We start from the raw sequence: 18236 nt of genomic DNA on the forward strand, positions 1-18236 counted from the left end.
AGGAAAATGATTTCTGAATTGAAAGAAAAAATTGAGAATAAAGGAAAGGCGCATGATTAAGGTGTGGGGGAGGAGGAATAAAAATTAAAATAAAAAAGAAAGGCATAAAGAAAAAAAATGTCGAAGATTTGAATTTGATTGTATCATTTTCTTTTTTTGGTTTTCAATTTATTTATTTTTAGTTTATTTCATAAAACAACAACAACATATCTAGTAAAATTCCACAAGTGGATAGAATTACACAGACCTTACCATTATCTCATAAAGATAGAATGGTTGTTTCAAATGTATCAACCCCAAATAAGAGAGAAGCATAATAGAGATAGCATAGCAGCTAAAATGAAGAGCAATGTAAATTCCAAAGACAAACACAATAACAGTAGCAAAATAATGTGATAATAAAAAGTAATAACAACACAACTAAAATGGCATGACTAGACCTATGACCAACCTTAAATCGTCACAAGGCAAGACAACATTCTATCCCTACTAGCCTTCTATCCTAATACGCGACCTCCACTCCTTTCAATCTAAGGTCATGTCCTATGTGATATGAAGCTGCGATATATCCTGCCTAATCACATCTCCCCAATACTATTTTAGTCTACTCCCACCCCTTCATGTAACCCCTAAATCCAACCGCTCGCACCTCCTAACTAGGGCGTCGACACACCTCCTCTGCATATGGCCAAACCATCTCAGTCTCGCTTCTCTCACCTTGTCTACCACAGAGGCCACTCTCACCTTCTCTCGAATAACCTCGTTCCTAATCTTGTCACTCCTAGTATGTCCACACATCCATCTCAACATCTTCATCTCCGTAACATGCATCTTCTGAACATGTGAGTTCTTGACTGGCCAGCACTCCACCCCATATAACAAAGACGGTTCAACCACCATTCTGTAGAACTTACCTTTAAATTTAGGTGGTATATTTTTATCACACAGGACTCTAGATGCAAGCCTCCATTTCATCCATGCTGCTCCAATACGATGCGTGACATTATCATCGATGTCCCCACTACTCTAGATGATGGATCCAAGATATTTAAAGCTTTCTTTATTAGGGATAGGTTGAGTGGCAAGCCTCACTTACATACCCTCTTCATCCATCGCAACACTGAATTTGCATGATGTGTCACATATTTACGACACTTTCGATACTCAAAATAGTGAATTAGTTTATATTGCAAGCATGTTTCTGTAGATACGATGTGTGTTTTGTTTATTTTACAGGAAAATTAAGTCGAGCACGAGTTTGGATGATTTTGTGTATATATGCTGATATGTTGCTGAGGACCAAGGAATACGAGCTTTACCACGGACCGTAGTGCTTTGCTCAGGTCATGGTGGCAGCCGTAATGTTGATCAAGGAAAAGGTTGATGCTGAAGTTTTGACCAAATGTAACTTTACGGAACCCTTCACGGGCCGTGGAGTTCACTACAAATTGTGATGATGGCTCGTGAAGACTGGTCAAGGAAGATTTAGGAATATTACTAACGATGGCACTACGGACCCCAATACGAACCGTAGTATGTACCACAAGGTGTGTTCCTTTCTCGTGAAGGAATGAAGGCCACACATTGGTGGAGCAAAAGGCAAACACCATAGAGCAGGACCACGGACCGTGAAGATCAGTAAGGTCCGTAGTGCTTGGGCGTGAAACTGTGCCGACTTCAATTTTCCTAGTTGGTTTAGGATTAGGTTTTGTACTTCTATAAATACCCGAAGTTATTATATTTTTAGGGTTACGTATTTTAATATCAATTTTTAAATATTATTGTGAACACATTGAAGATACATTCTACTACTTTTTGAGATAGGCTTTTGGAATATAATTTTGATTTTCATTCTTGATTTTTGGTTTGTGTGTGTGATTCAAGGTTTACTTCTTCATTAACGTAGGTATTGATTCATGAATTCTATGCAAATTCATATTCTTTTACTTGCAATTATGAGTAGCTAAACGCACAACTAGGATTTTGGAAACCATGACAAAATAACAAAGTAGGTACACATGTAAAGTGATTATTGTGATTTGTCTTGCATGTATTGTGATTTTCTTCATCTATAAGTCTTTCTTGATGAGTGCACGCATTGGGAACCTTCCCATATTCATTGCTTTCCCGGGAGAGATATGGTGATTAGGAAAATATTATCATAATAGAAATTTGAAGGAACAAAACTTCGTCTAAGTTACTTGAGTCCGGGATGGGATAGTACTCTGAGGTCTAGAGCGAAGGTTAGTAGAGCACACATTCTGAGACCAGGAGGAGATTGAATGATATGCATCTAAGAAGGACTGATAGGTGAATTAGATGTTACATAACTCGCTAAATTTTACATGCAATTCATTGAAACATTACCACTAACACGATTAGTGTGCTGAGTTAAAAGTTATGGGAAACACAATCCTAGCTAAATTTTTATATTGTTCACAACCTGATTACTAGTTACTTTGTTATTGCATCATTTAGTGTTACTAAATAAATTAACAAAACCCCCGTTTTACTTTATGCACTTTTGCTTTTGGGAAGTAGGAACTACAATTGAAAAGTGCTTGCTAATAGATTTTTTTCAACCTATTCCCTGTGGGATCAACCCCAACTCTTAATTGGGTAAATATATTGCTAACGATTGTCTATATTTCTTTCGAGAGGTATACTTGAACGTTATCATTGCACTCCAAGTATTCTATTTTGGTTCTGCTCAAATTGAATTCTTTGGACTCCAAAGTTTTTCTCCAAACCTCCAACCTATCATTAACTCTGTCCTGAGTCTCATTAATCAATACTATGTCATTTTCAAATAGCATACACCATGTAACCTCCTCCTCAATAGATCGTGTCAACTCACCCATCACCAAGGCAAAAAGGAAAGGGCTTAGCGCAGATCCTTAATGTGTCCAAATCAACAGGAAAATGCTTTGAGTCACCTTCCACCATCCTAACTCGAGTCTTGGCTCCATCATACATATCTGTTATCGCCCTAATATTTACCATCAGAATACCTTTAGTCTCCATACACCTCCAAAGGACGTTCCTTGAAACCTTGTCATAGGCCTTTCCAAGATCAAAGAACACCATATAAAGATCCCTCTTTCTTTCCCTAAATTTCTCCACCAGTCTCTGTATAAGATGGATTGCTTCAGTATTCAACTGCTTTGGCATGAATCTAAAGTGATTCTTTGAAATGGACACTCTTCTCTTCACTCTCATCTCCACCACTCTCTCTCATATCTTCATAGTGTGGCTTAGAAATTTGATACCCCTGTAATTATTAAAGTTTTGGATATCACCCTTGTTCTTGTACAATGGAACCATTGTACTCCACTTTCATTCATCGGGCATCTTAGTTGTCTTCAAAATAGCATTGAACAACCTAGTCAATCACTTCATACCTTCTCTGTCAGTACTCTTTCAAAAGTTCATCGGAATCTCATCGGGATCGGTCGCTCTCCCTCTCCTCATCCTATGAATAGCATATATCACCTCCTCAACCCTACTATACCTGCAGTACCCAAAATTTTGAAGGCTATGAGAGTGCGCCAAATCATCCAGTACAATGTCTCTATCCCCTTTTTCATTTAAGAGTTTGTGGAAGTAAGTTTGCCACATTTGCTTAATATAGGTCTCATCCACTAACACCTTACTTTCCTCGCTCTTGATGCACTTTACTTGATCCTAGTCATGAGTTTTTCTCTCTCTCTCTTTGGCGAGCCTATACAATATCTTATCCCCACTCTTTTCCCCTAGCTCGACATATAAGTATTCAAAAACTATCATCTTAGCACTCATGACTGCCGACTTCAATTCTGTCTTTCCCATCTTACAGATATCTTTAAGCCTATATTTCTCACCCTCATTCATGCACTCCAACCGCTCTGTATAGGCAACCTTCTTAGCTTCTACTTTTCCTTGAACTTATCCATTCCACTACTAATCTCCTTAACGACCATCAAAGATTTCTCTTGATACTCCTAGTACCTCGGTAGCTGCTTTTCTAATGCAACTAGCAGTCATGTCTTGCATGTTGTTCACATCCTCGCTACTACTCCAAGCCCTCAAACCAATCAACTTCTCTCCTATTTTTTGAGAAAGGACGGGAGTTAAGCCCCCCACCTCTCATCTAATCCTCGGTCAATCATAAAGGGTCTTCTTCCTCCTATCCCTCTTAATCTCCAAGTCCATCACCAAAATTCTATGTTGGGTAGTAATATTTTCACTCGTAATAATATTTCAATCCTTACAAAGGCCTCTATCACCCTTTCAGAGGAGTAAGTAATCTATTTGAGTCCTAGCTACTATGCTACGAAAGGTAACCAAGTGATTTTCCCTCTTTAGAAAATACGACTTAGCAATTACCAACTCAAATTCTTTAGCAAAATTCAAAAGAGATGCCCCACCACCGTTCCTCTCCCTAAAACCAAAGCCTTCATAAACATCATCAAAACCACTAGAAGTTGTACTGATATGACCAAGGAAAATCTTTTCGGAGCTAGGTAGACTTCTTACTACCTCATCCATATCCTCCCAAAAGATCTTTTTGACTTCTTCATCCAGGCCCACATGGGAGTATACGCACTGACAACATTCACAATAAGTCTGCCGATAACTAGCCTAATAGTCATCATCCTATCACTGATCCTCTTAACCTCTACTATACATTCCCTAAAATCTCCAACAATTAGAATACCTACTCTATTTATATCTTTTGAGCCTCTTGATACCACAATTTAAACCTATCCACATCCCGAGCTTTGGTACCTACCCATCTAGTCTCATGAACATAAGCTATATTAATATTTCTCATCTTAAGACTCTTCACTAGCTCTATGGACTTCCCTGTAAGTGACCCTATGTTCCACGATCCTACTCTTAACTTAAGAGAACTCGTTCCCCTCTTACCTTATTTTTCCTCGCCTTCGATCCCAATCGAGGACATGACCCTAGTCCACCATCAGTCTCTAAAGCCACTAGATAATATATTAACTACAAAGTTATAAGTTGAGAATAAACAAATCGAGAGAATACAGTAAATCAAGAAGATATAAACAATGAGATAATAGTAGACAAATAATAGAATGTAGAATAGAGAAAACACACAATAATTAATAAGCAAATATACGAAATCAAGAACACTAATCAATAAGTGAAGAAAGAGGAAAGAAAATAAAGAACAATAATGGTAAGAAAAAAAATCAAGAACAATAATTGTAAGCGAAAAGATCAAGAACAATAGGCTATCACAACTAACTCAAACTGATCAAGAAGTAATATTAAAACATGAACCGGTACACAAGAAATCAGTTAAGAATAGGAAAGAAAAGATACAACCTGGTGTTGCACACAGCCACTGGGAAGACGTCGGGCTCACCAGTTGCGGCGGCGTCAGATCTGGACCGGAGAAAGATGTGAGAAAGATTTTGCATCAAAACCCTGGACTTTGTCGAGAATGCTTGGATGTTGCTAGAATCTACTTGAAACCACCAAAATTTGGTAGATCTAGTTCAGATCTTGACCGATCTGGACAGATCTATTTTGCTGAGAAACAAAAGAAGGAGACGAAAAGTTTCATCGAAAAAATAAAGAAGAAGAAAAGAAAGAAGAATTTTGCCGAAAAAATAAAAAAGAAGACAGAAAGTAGTAAATCTGGAGAAAGAGAGAGAAAGATTTAAGAACTTACAAATCGATTTTGCCGGAGAAAGTGACCGACGGGGAGTACCACAGAGGAAACACGACGGAGAAGAACTTCTCCCTCAACATATAGATAGAATTTTAAAATTATCGATTAGAGATCTCGCTGGTGACTTCGCCGACAAAGAAGGAACTTGTGAAAGTAATACAAGTAGATATCTTATTTTTTTGTAACTTATGTGTTTTTTATTTGGTATTTATATTGAAGTTTGAATAATTCGAATTTAAGTATTATTGGGCCCATTTGGTTTTCCTCAAAAGTTTGTAAGAAAAATGCTTGTGGAGATGTAAAGATATAGGTCAATTCACATTTTTCTAGCTCACGCGATTTTATAGAACACAAGTAAGAAAGGAAATAGAGGTAAACGTTAAAAAAAGACACAAATACAAAAATATGCTCTTTAACTTGGATTCAGCTGACATCTATGTCCTCCAATTTTGGGTGTGCACAAGTAGACACTTAAATTTGTATAGAATTGAATAATTAGATACACGTGTCCTACGTGGTATAATACACGTAGGACGTCACATAGGACACAAAATTGTCATGTAGGACGAATGTATCTATTTGTTCAAGTTTTGAATAGTTAAAGTATCTACTTGTGTAACTAGTAAAGTTAAAGATTATGCATGGTTGTCAGCTGAAGTTAAGGTAAGAATCATATTTATGTATTATGCCTAAAAACATTGCTCATACATTACGTATTTCGTAGTATATCTTTTAAATAATTCACATTTATCAATTAACTCAAATATATATTGTTTAAAATTATTTTATTTTCATAAAAAATAGTGTATAATAAAGTTAAACATATTTTCATGACAGCACGAAGCGTGGCTAAATTCACTAGAATTGAAAATGAGAAGATAAAGAACAAAGAGAAAAAAGGAAAATCTCTATCCTAAAGACATTATTATTATCCACCTGCTAACTAGCTATTTTCCTCCGATAGGACATATTCTCGAAGAGTGAAATCAATGGTTCAAAATTAAATAAATCTTACCATCCTAAATTTAATTATAAACTATTTTCATGTGCTTTAAAGGAAATAAATGTCAATTACTATGTATGAACTTTTTCGAAAATGATTCAAAAAGAAGGTAATAATTCTCGTTATTGATTCCAAATTTCTTAGTATTTTGAATTACCAAAAAAAGAAAAATGAGGTACAAAAATTGAATGAAATTAAATCCTCAACACTTGGGGAGGTCCATCGGTGGAGGAGGCAACTTTTGATTTGGAAGTTTTCCATCTAGAACCAACCATGCCATCTTCAATCCCCAACTTGTGTGAACTTCCAAGTGACAATGCATAAACCATACTCCTATTGACAAACAACATCATACATTAGCATATGTACTATGCACTTTTTCCGTTCTGATATATGTGATGATGTTTGACTGAGTACAAAATTTAAGTATACAGATACGTATGAAGTTATAAATCTTTTCATTAAGGATAAAATAGATATTTTAAAGTTAAATTGTTACTAAATACAGAAATGTGTCCTTCTTTTTAGGACTAATTAATAAAAATATGTGTCGCGTAAATTGAAACGAGTTGATAATACTAGACTTTTCGAAAGCAAATTCTTAGATTACCTGGATTATCGGCTAGAAATCGAATAGCAACCCAACCACCAGAAGGGACACCCACAGTGTTCCTCTCAATAGGATCAACAAGGTTGAAATTTGATGGATCCTTATTAGGGTCATAATTCCCAAAACCTTGTCCAACAACAAAGAAGTTGAATCCATGAAGATGAAAAGGATGACTTTCAGCACCAAGAATGCTTGTATCTTGCATTACTAGCTCCACACTTGTGTTAAATTGTAAAACCATAAGTTTTGTGTCATTATTAACTAAGGTGTTATTTGGAGGGTTTCCAGTGTAGTTAAACCAATGTAAAGGACTATAAGGAAAATCAGGCTTGTATACACCTTTGGATTGTCCAAAGAAATGAGATTGGAGAAGTGCATTTGTAGGTAGTATAAACGACACATTGTTAATTGAAGCTGAGAATTTTGTGCCATTAGGTCCTTGACAAGTTTTGTTTTGATCACAAGGACTTGTTCCAAGACCTATTGTGAAAAACAAATGTTTATCGACGTTTAGAGGTACATTAGCAGGGAACTGAGGAGTAGCGAGACTTCTTAATTTACTTGTAAAATTGGTGACAAAATTTGTGTCGTTGAGCGCTGGTAATGATGGTTTAAAGATTGGTAGATTTTTCAAATGGAGTTTTGATTTCGATTCATATTCTAAAATTCCAACAACTATAGAGTTGTCAAATGTGCCGGGACCTGTCACATATGGCCTAGCAGTCATGTAAAATATGGCATTAGGAAAATGAGGTTTAGTTTTGAGAAGAACATTATGAGTTTGTCCAGGTGTAATAATAATTGTATCTGTATCAAAGGGTTTAACATAAACTCCATCAGCATCGATAACTTGGAGAGTATGGTTCGCAATACTGAAGAAAAGCTCGTCATTAAGGGCAGCATTGATCAATCGAAGAAGGTAAGTTTTTCCAGGCTTCACCTTCAATTTAAAAGTATCTGTGTAAAAAAAATCTGAAATTGTTAATATTTTTACTCATATACAATCATTATTTTGAGTCGTACACGTGTACTCTGTCATTCATTTTAGAACAGACGAAGGAATATTACCTTTTGTCGAGCAATTATACAAAGGGCCAGGAAGTCCATTGATAGTATAAGCATCAGAAACATTAGGACCTCCACCTGTTTGCAAAGCTTGGGAAATTATAGCCTCAGTGTCTGCATTGAACCATTCCCCTATATGACATAAAATTGCATATATTCATCAATTCATTATTAGTATTTTTGATTACTAATTTAGACAAATTAATTAATAATTATATATAATGACTTAATTAATTATTACCAAAGATGATGGGAACTTGTTTGTAAGGTTTGGCAAATGGATAAGGAGTATTTTTCTTAGGAAGAATAATAATAGGACCATAGAGAGTTGATCTTAACCATGAAATATTGCATGCCACCAAAAAGTTCCTCTTTGACCAATTATAGTGAAGTTATACACATAACTTTGACCAGTTTGAATTGGACATTGTGTTACATATGCTGGTCCATCTGCCCATCCACTATGAAGTTGTCTAATTCCATGCCTATTGTAACAACAAAAATATCATTAATCCTTGTCGAATTTCATCGATTGCTTGTTGAACCGTGTGAATTATATAATAGTAAATATTTTTTTATGTATATATACCAGTGGATAGAGATTTTGTTTCGGACATTATTGATCACTTCGATTTCAAGACGATCACCTTCCCTTGCCACAATACGAGGTCCAGGAAATTGTCCATTTACTGTAACCATACTCTTGGTGTGACATAGTCTTGTCACATTTTGCAATTTGATCTGATGAAATTCAAAACATGAAACAACTTCTATGCACTGACAGTAACTTAATAAATTAATGAGATTAGTAGCAAGGTTGGTATGTATAACTTACTGGCTACAACATGTTAAAATACACATATAGTGTAACTTTTATAATAATGTCGGTATGTATAAGTTAAATCTCCACTATATAAATATGAAACTAATTAACAATATGCTTACTTCAAATTTGTAATGCCTGGTTGCAGCTGAAACACTAGGGAGGAGACATAATGCAATTAGAGAGACAAGAAATATTATTCCAATAGCACCCATTTTTCACCCAAAAATAAAAAATAAGAAATCTTTTTCTTTAGAAATTTAATCTTTTTCTACTAGAGCATGGAGGTTTCATATGTGTGTATATATATATATATGAAGTTGTTTGATAGGATGTTTGGTTGATTTGGTGAAATAAAAATAAATAAGAAAAGGATAATGTTGAAGAGAAAGTGAATAGCATTGATTATATTGTAAGCAATCTTTGGTTAGACCAACTGTTATTGTAGAACAATCTTTAGAGTGGTGTCAAAGAATACAAATATTTGTATATTTGTATGGTATTAATTGTAGTATATTTGATATATATCACGAGAAGTTATGATGAATTGGTAAGTACTTCTTCATTTTTAATTAGAGGTCTAGGGTTCAATTCCGGAGTAATGGAATCACTTTTGATAAGAAACGTTTTATCCTGTGCGAATTTCGTATAATCGATCTTCAAAACAGATATCAAACATCGAGTGAGAAATCAAATCTAATAATATATTTGACATGCAAAATATTTCACTATCTCTATACATAGGGATTTTCCTTCTAAATGAGTCATGAGGTTAGATTAATTAAGGCTTCATAGAAAGCTAGCTAATTAGCTATAGACAAGATTTTGACACTCTTCCCAACAAGAATGATGATAGTCTTGAGGAGAAAGTTTTTATCATATTTTATTATAGTGTTGTCATTATCAAAAACATTTCTTCGCCTTGTTAACAAAAGCAGATCGGAGCTGGGATTTGATGTTAATAAGCTTCAAATTTTAACTTTTTAAATTTATGCATTATATTTAAATTAATTAAATAATTTATACATATTTAATGAATTTCTTTAGACTAATGTATGATTTAAACTAAAACTGTTTGGCCGAAGCCGCCGCGGCCCGCAAACTCTATTCAGTTCCGCCCCTGCTTGTTAAGTGTTCATAAGTATTAAACAGTAATTAACTTGATGGTGGATTTGTTGATTAGACCAAACAAAAAAATCATGCTAATTTCATTCAACTACGAATTATCTAATAGATTATAAAATAAAAAATTAATTAGGAGCCTTTTAGCGATAAATTAACTAGGAATTACGGGATAAATTTCCTTGCCAATTTCATGTTTTCTTGTACTGATCAGTATGTTTGACATGCAAAATTTCACTTTCTAAGTATGGATTTTAATTAAAGCTAGCTTAGACAGCTAGGGATGATTTTGACCTTACAACATACAGTGTTTTTTCGTTATTAAAATATTTCTTCACTGGAATGTTAAGAAAATTATAGTAATAACTAACTTTTATATTGTTAGTGTAAATAATTTTAATTTACACTATCAAAACATCTATATATGTTATAGTAGGTAAAACATATTCCTTATGTCCCTATATATATGATTTTTACGTATGAAATATTTTAAATTGGTAATCCTTATAACTTATAGTACTTTTATGTATGTAAATTACTTTTTCAAAATCCTTAAAGATTATCTATCTGAATGGACAGTCAAAATTAAAAAATTTGATTCTCGTAATCAAATTATGTCATTTAAATTAAGACGTAAGAAATATGTTATTTTAAAAAAACGCTATTTAAATAACTTGATAATGTCAAAAATTATTTATAATACAAAAAACTCATACTCATCTTATTTTAGTTATACGACTCTTTTAATAGAAAACATAACATAGGAGATCAATACATTCATTTTTTCATTGATCAAATTATAGCTAGTCAGATCATTTTCTCGAAATAATTATAAGATAAGAATTCACGAGTGAATATCTACAAAGCCAAATTAAATCTCCCTTTAGTAGGTTGCTCTATTTGTAACAACGTTTAGCTATAGTGAAAAAATAATAATAATAACGCCAGAAATCAAGGTAAGGTGCTAGAAGTCTAGAATTGGTATAGTAAATTAATGAGATAAGTGTCAAAAATACACCTGAACTATTCTTTTTTTTTTGAGTTTCTTACCTAAACTATTAGGACTGTGAGTTTCATACCTAAACTATCACTTATTAGTTTGAGAAATACACATCTCTCTTTTATTCCACTCTCATCATGGTGTGTGTACTATACCCTCTCTTTCATTTAAAATCATTTATCACATTACACTCCACATGGACAAAACATTTCATCTTAATAAAAATTAAATAAATTATTAGAATTAATTAAAATTAAAATTAAAGTATTACTACCTCCCGTTCAAAAAAAATTATAAAATAAAATATAAATATTAATATTTTTCTTACATTACTCCACCATTTTCTCTCATCATACCCACCTCCACCCTAATTTTTTAGTTTTATTTTTATTTATTAAATTTCTTTTATAAAAGTTTTAAAAAAAAATCCTACTTCATCTCCCCCTGTAACGATCTAGCCCGTCGTCACTTAAAATATTTGTGGTAAAGGTATACGAATCTCTTTCATCATAATACTAGGATCAATTCCTTGGTATGCGAGTGCATTAGTTGTGAATTAAGATCGTAATATGCTCATATCTCAAAGTTAAGTTGAAAGTGTCTTTCCGATTTAGTTTTGGACTTGAGTTTAAACTAAGGTCAACTTCAAATGACCATATCACTCAGCCTATAATGAATTAGGTGCTCCATGACCTATCAAATTAAAGGTCTTTGCGTTTTTTTTCCAATGCCACCAAATTTACCTCATTTGAAGTTTGGAGTAAAATGTTATGCTCATTTTACTGAGCATTGTCTGTTCTGGGCCGTCAGAGCGGGATCCGACGGGTGAGAATGTAAAGGAGGCATTTTTTTATTATCTCATTGTTCCCCTAAGTTTCAAAATAGATGATGGTTACCCTAGAAACCCTTAAGAAGTTATTCTAGGCTTGGAAAGAAGGGGAGAAGAGATTCCTAACGTAAGGAAGGCTACAACCCACAGATTTAAGGCCGCCTCCATTGATTCTCCTTTTGAAAGTCAGGGATTGTGCTATAATCTTTCTACAATTGCTTGGAGCACAGGTAGGCTAGGTTTTCTCAATTGAGTAGTTATAAATTCATTCTCATTGCTTAATATAATGTAGATTGATAGGACATTTTATGCCTAGGCCTTCGGGCACGGAGTCTGGATGATTAAATGATTGTCAATTATTATTTAGAGTGGAAATGTATGTTGTGGGTAATGATTATTATGTGATCAGTGAAAAAGACTCAATCTTTGAATGTTAATCTGGGTGAAACTATTAGAAGGCCAATGATTCTTGTGAGATTAAGTATAGAAAATAACTGGGTCATAACGGAATTCTAAGACTTGGGGATTATGGACTATTGATGCATATAAGGATAGGATTATACAATAATTGTGTGTGTTTATACTGACTATTGCGAGTTGTGAAATAAAGGGCAAATGTGAATGACTTAGTGTTGATAAATCTCATGCCATGAACCTATCTGATGGCATGTAGTTGTATGTTATGGTTTAGACTATATCATAGAGAGACTCTTAATAACAATTGAGTAATACTGTGATGTCTACCATGCATTTAATTGTTATGGTTAGGTGAATGATATGACGTTGTGATTGGTCTATAATCTCAAGACTGTGAAATCCATAATCTTGAACTTGTTCTACTAAAACTGATGTCTTGAATGAAGAAGTCTTGATGAGATATTGTTAATGAAAGGAAGATTGAATGAAACTAATGAAATGACTAATTATGAACAGTTGCATGCAATGAACCTGTTACTTGATTGTGCAAGTATCTGAAATATTCGTTGTGAATATGTGATTGTGGTTGTGATTATGATATTGGATTGTATGTCACGTATCGACACATATATTGGATCGAGTGTCATGTTTTGATACATATATAGGATTGGGTGTCATATTTTGACACATATTAGATCGGATCATGTTCCGACACATATATGGATTGGGTATGGATTCCATGAGAAAACCATTATGTGACTATCATCTATGAATTGATCTTGACTATATAGTTGATGATAGCTGTAACACCCCTCAAATTTCTCCAAAGATTCGAACCCTTCTTGTGTTCGGGAGGGGTCAAACTCGAGTATCTTGAAATATATTCGTGAGTTAAGATGAGTCTCTGAGGGACTGAGCAGTGTTAGAGGTGATGTGGGGTCACCAAGGACCCCTAGGACCGAGCTAAGCCCAAAAGATCCGTCGTGGCTAAGTTTAGGATGAATTCGTATAAGGGTCAACTTTTGATGACCCTATCTTTTGAAGGACGTCAATCTAGGTGGCCCACGACCTATCAAATTAAGGGTCGTCGAGTCTTCTTTCCAACGCCACCAAGAATGTGAATTTTGGAGTTCGGAGTCAAAAGATATGACGATCCTAAGATGAACTAGCACGGCAGGAATTTCATTTTTGGCCTGGGCTACAACTGCTGGGGAAATGGCCTTGGCGCTGTAAGGACGCGACGCGCCACTATCGCGCCAGAAACATGCCTCAGTAGTTTGGTCCTTGGCGCGACGCGCCACTAAAAGTTGTGCAGGGTTTTTCAGGCCAAATTTCCAGAACCCAGAAAATTTGGCCTTGGCGCTGTAAGGGCGCGATGCGCCACTATTACACCAGAAATATGCCTCAGTAGTTTGGTCTCTGGCGCGGCGCGCCACTACGAGGTGTGCAGGTTTTAGACGTGTTTCATCCTGGCGCTGCAATGACGTGATGAGCCACTATCGCGCCAGGTGCATTTTTGCCTATTTTTCAGAACTTTTGAGAAGGGGCAATTTGGGAATTGCCCCAAATTATATATGTATCACCCTAGACTATTTTAGGATCATATCTTCAGCCCCCACTCACTCTAAAAGCCCTAGAAACCTCTTCTCTCTCTCTCTCTTCTTCTTCCTCTCCAAATCCTTTCCCAACAAGAAGAGTTCCAAGAGCTTCAAGATTTGAGTCCTCCATTGAAGACCCAACACCAAGGTTTTTTTCAAATCTTCTCTAAGGTATGTAAGGCTATCTAAAACATGGGTTGAGTCCACCCATGTGCCCTACTCTTGCTTTGAGGTTAGATGTTCATGAAAATAGAGTTTCTTGGTATGGTTTATGCTTGTATGAACTTTGTCCCCTATGTATTTGATTCTATATGTGTTGATTTTGTTGAGCCAAGGAGTTCCTAAATTGAGACTTTATGTGAGTATGAGTCGATGAAGATGAAGTTGTTAAATATGTTTTATTAATCTCCTTAACTATGTGGATTATGATGAAAGAGGTTATTTTTCTAAGAAATGTTACCTATTATAAAGTGTGATTTAAAGTCTTGAGTTGTGATGAGTCTCAAGGATTTTTCAAATGGATAGAGTAAATGATTGGTTATGTCTTTATGTTGCTATAATTGTGCATTTAAATTTCTTTTGAAGAGATGATTGAGATTGATCGGATAGTACGATTGGAAGAGGTACGATTGTGATAGAGTTTATGAGTTGACAAGGTTGTAATTAGACTTGTCGATATGAGTTGATCGAGTTGACTGGATGGAGTTTTATGAGCATGGAGTTTTGGGAGGAGTATCGAGCACCGAATTGGGCAAGAGTATAGTCCATACTCGAACCCAATACCTGTGTTGCCAAACATAGGGGGGATTGAACCGTTAAAGTCGGATGCTTCCTCGAGAGTATTTTCCTGACATTATAGGACTTGGTTGGATTGGATCCATGATTGATTGACTCGTTCATGCCCTGGCAAAGTATGAACGGATGCAGCAACAACGATAGTTTGTTGTACTTTCACTGGCTCATAAGTGATGGTTGTCGGTTAAGAGAAACTCCCAAATAGGTCTTGATAGTACTCTGAGTCAGATTGAGTTGAATTATATATGATTGGTCCCGTCTAAATCATATTCTTGTTTAGACTTAGGACATTTGATTGAGTTGTTATTCCTCTTGAGTTGAGCTCCCCGATTTGATAAATTCTTCCTTGATGTTCGTTGTATTCGGCCATTTTACATACTCGTACATTCCATGTACTGACGCCATGTGGCCTGCATTGTTTCATGATGCAGAGACAGGTACTAGAGATCATCAACCGGTGCTCCGTTGAAGATCCACATACACTTCCAGCTAGTTGGTGAGTCCTCCTAGTTCCCGGAGGATATTGAGCCTCCTTGTAAAGTTTTGTTGTCATTTCTTTTATTGTGATTGTTGGTAGCCATGGACTTGTCATTGGCACCTTTTAGACTTTGATAGAGGCTTCATAGACTGGAGTGTGGGGAGGTTGAACGGTTAAATTTGAGGAGTCTTATTATTTTTGTTGTTGGGTTGATGAATGTTTGGCTTTCGGCCCTCATATTGCGAATAGTATTTCATTAATTGAGTTTCCTCTAAGAGAATGTGATTGAATGAATGTGTGACTGGACCAGGTGGTTCGCTCGGAGGTCAGAAATGGCCTTCGGGTGCTGGTTACGTCTAGGGTACCCTCTCGGAGCGTGACAAACATGGTATCAGAGCACAGAGTTCAAGTGTCCTAGGGAGTCTATGAAGCCGTGTCTAGTAGAGTCTTGCTTATGGGTGTGTTGTGCACCACACTTATAAGCAGGAGGCTATAGTTTATTAGGAATTGTTTCACTTCTTTCATACTCTGACTTCGTGCGATAGAGTTAAAACTCTATAAGACTCTTTTCTAATTCGTGTGTTTGTACGTTACAGATAATGCCTCCAAAACATACTGCTAGCCAGAGGAATGTCGATAACGCCGAGATGCCCAGTCTGAGGCACGCCCGGCAAGGGCTAGAGGCCGACCTGCGAGATACTCGGAGGCACCCCAAGTGCCATCTACTCCACCTGCACCCACATCAGAGGCAGAATTTTGAGGGGCAATTGCAATTCTCACGCAACTAATGGCTGCCCGAAGTGGTAATCAGAGTTCGCCGACTCTTAGCTCCAGCTCCCAAGAGCAATCTGCTACCACTAGAATTAGAGACTTTCTGAGGATGAACCCGCCGGCATTCACGGGTTCTAAGGTCGATGAAGATCCCCAAAACTTTATCGATGAGATGTGGAAGATTCTGAAAGCTATGCATGCTACAGAAATCGAGGGGTTCGAGTTGGTGTCTTATCAACTCAAAGATGTGGCAAACATTTGGTATAACCAATGGGAACAGAGTAGGGGTGAGGATGTTGAACCTGCTAGATGGGATGAATTTGAGGGAGCCTTCCTTGATCACTTCTTTCCCCGAGAATTGAGGGAAGTGAAAGTGGAGGAATTTGTAAACCTGAAACAGGAGGGTATGACGGTTAAGGAGTATGGCCTAAAGTTCATCCAGCTGTCCAGGTATGCTCCAGAAATGATTCCAGATGTGAGGTCAAAGATGAGGAAGTTCGTCTCCAGATTAGGGAGGCATGTGAAGAAGGAGTGCAAGGCAGCATTGTTGATCTCGGATATGGATCTTTCCAGATTAATGGTGTATGCTCAACAGGTAGAGGAGGAGAAAAGAAAAGACAGAGAAGAGCACCTGAGCAAGAAGGCAAAATCAGCGGGCCATGAGAATGAACAGAGGCAAAACAAGGGCAACAGGTCCTTCTTCCAGAAGAGGCCTTCCAACTATGCCTCATCTACCGCAAGTGCACCTATGCCGCAGAACAGGTATGACCGGCAAGGACAGAGTCGCCAGAATTTCAGCCCCCAGGGTTCTCAATCCCAGGCCAGTGTAAGTCAAGGTTCGAGGGGGAAGCCACTATGCGGCAAGTGTGGTAGGCTCTACTTGGGAGAATGCAGAGTGGGAAGGGTTGGTTGTTATAAATGCGGCCAAATAGACCATTTTCAGAAGGAGTGTCCAGCATGGGGGAACAGAGCCCAGTTCTCTACCACCGCACCACTAGCTAGGGGTAATCAGAGGGGCGCTACTTCAGGTACGAGTGGAGGTACAAACCGCCTATATGCCATGGGCAGTCGCCAAGATCAGGAAAACTCTCCAAACGTCGTGACGGGTATGATTCGAGTCTCTTCTTTTGATTTTTATGTATTGATGGATCCGGGTGCCACCCTATCTTTTGTGACTCCTTATGTGGCTAGTAAATTCAATAAAATTCCTGAATGTCTTCTTGAGCCTTTTAGTGTGGCCACTCCTGTCGGTGAATCTGTCTTAGCTGAGAGAGTCTATAGAGATTGCACTGTGTCCATTTATCATATGGATACCTTGGCCGACCTAGTTGAGTTGGACATGGTTGATTTTGACGTGATCCTTGGCATAGACTGGCTCTATGTCTGTTATGCCTCTATTGATTGTAGAACTCAGATTGTCACGTTCAAATTCCCGAATGAGGCTGTCATAGAGTGGAAGGGTAGTCCGGTTGCGCCTAAGGTAAGTTTATTTCATACCTTAGGGCCAGGAAGCTAATCTCAAAAGGGTGTGTTTATCACATTGTCCAAGTGAAAGGTGACAATATTGAGTCTCCATCCCTTGAGTCAGTTCCGATTGTCAACGAGTTTCCAGATGTCTTTCCTGAAGATCTGCCTGGAGTCCCTCCTGATAGGGAGATCGACTTCGGGATTGATGTTCTTCTTGATACCCAGCCTATCTCAATTCCTCCATATAGAATGGCCCCTGCTGAGTTGAGAGAGTTGAAGGAGCAGTTGAAAGACTTGTTAGATAAGGGATTCATTAGGCCGAGTGTCTCACCATGGGGTGCTCCGATCCTATTTGTGCGGAAGAAAGATGGGTCCCTTAGAATGTGTATTGACTACAGGCAGCTGAATAAGGTCACCGTAAAGAACAAATACCCTCTCCCCAGAATAGATGATTTATTTGATCAGCTTCAGGGTGCCATGTGTTTCTCAAAGATAGACTTGAGATCCGGTTACCACCAGTTGAAGGTGAGAGAATGTGATATTCCGAAGACTGCTTTCCGGACTCATTATGG

The 18236-nt window shown here is 36.9% G+C and overlaps 1 protein-coding gene and 1 pseudogene across 1 annotated transcript; both read right to left on the reverse strand.

Moving 5' to 3' along the window:
- Window positions 1–2853: 2853 nt before the first annotated feature.
- Window positions 2854–4527, reverse strand: LOC129883420 (uncharacterized). Its single transcript, XM_055958097.1, has 2 exons — window positions 4366–4527; window positions 2854–3129 (listed from the first exon to the last, which is right to left on the reverse strand). The coding sequence occupies exons 1-2, from the start codon at window positions 4525–4527 to the stop codon at window positions 2854–2856; spliced, it is 438 nt and encodes a 145-aa protein (XP_055814072.1).
- Window positions 4528–6825: 2298 nt separating this feature from the next.
- LOC129881520 (laccase-17-like) lies at window positions 6826–9447 on the reverse strand (annotated as a pseudogene).
- Between the last annotated feature and the right edge of the window lie 8789 nt (window positions 9448–18236).

This window comes from Solanum dulcamara, chromosome 3 (genome assembly GCF_947179165.1).
Source record: "Solanum dulcamara chromosome 3, daSolDulc1.2, whole genome shotgun sequence".
Classification (NCBI taxonomy): domain Eukaryota; kingdom Viridiplantae; phylum Streptophyta; class Magnoliopsida; order Solanales; family Solanaceae; genus Solanum; species Solanum dulcamara.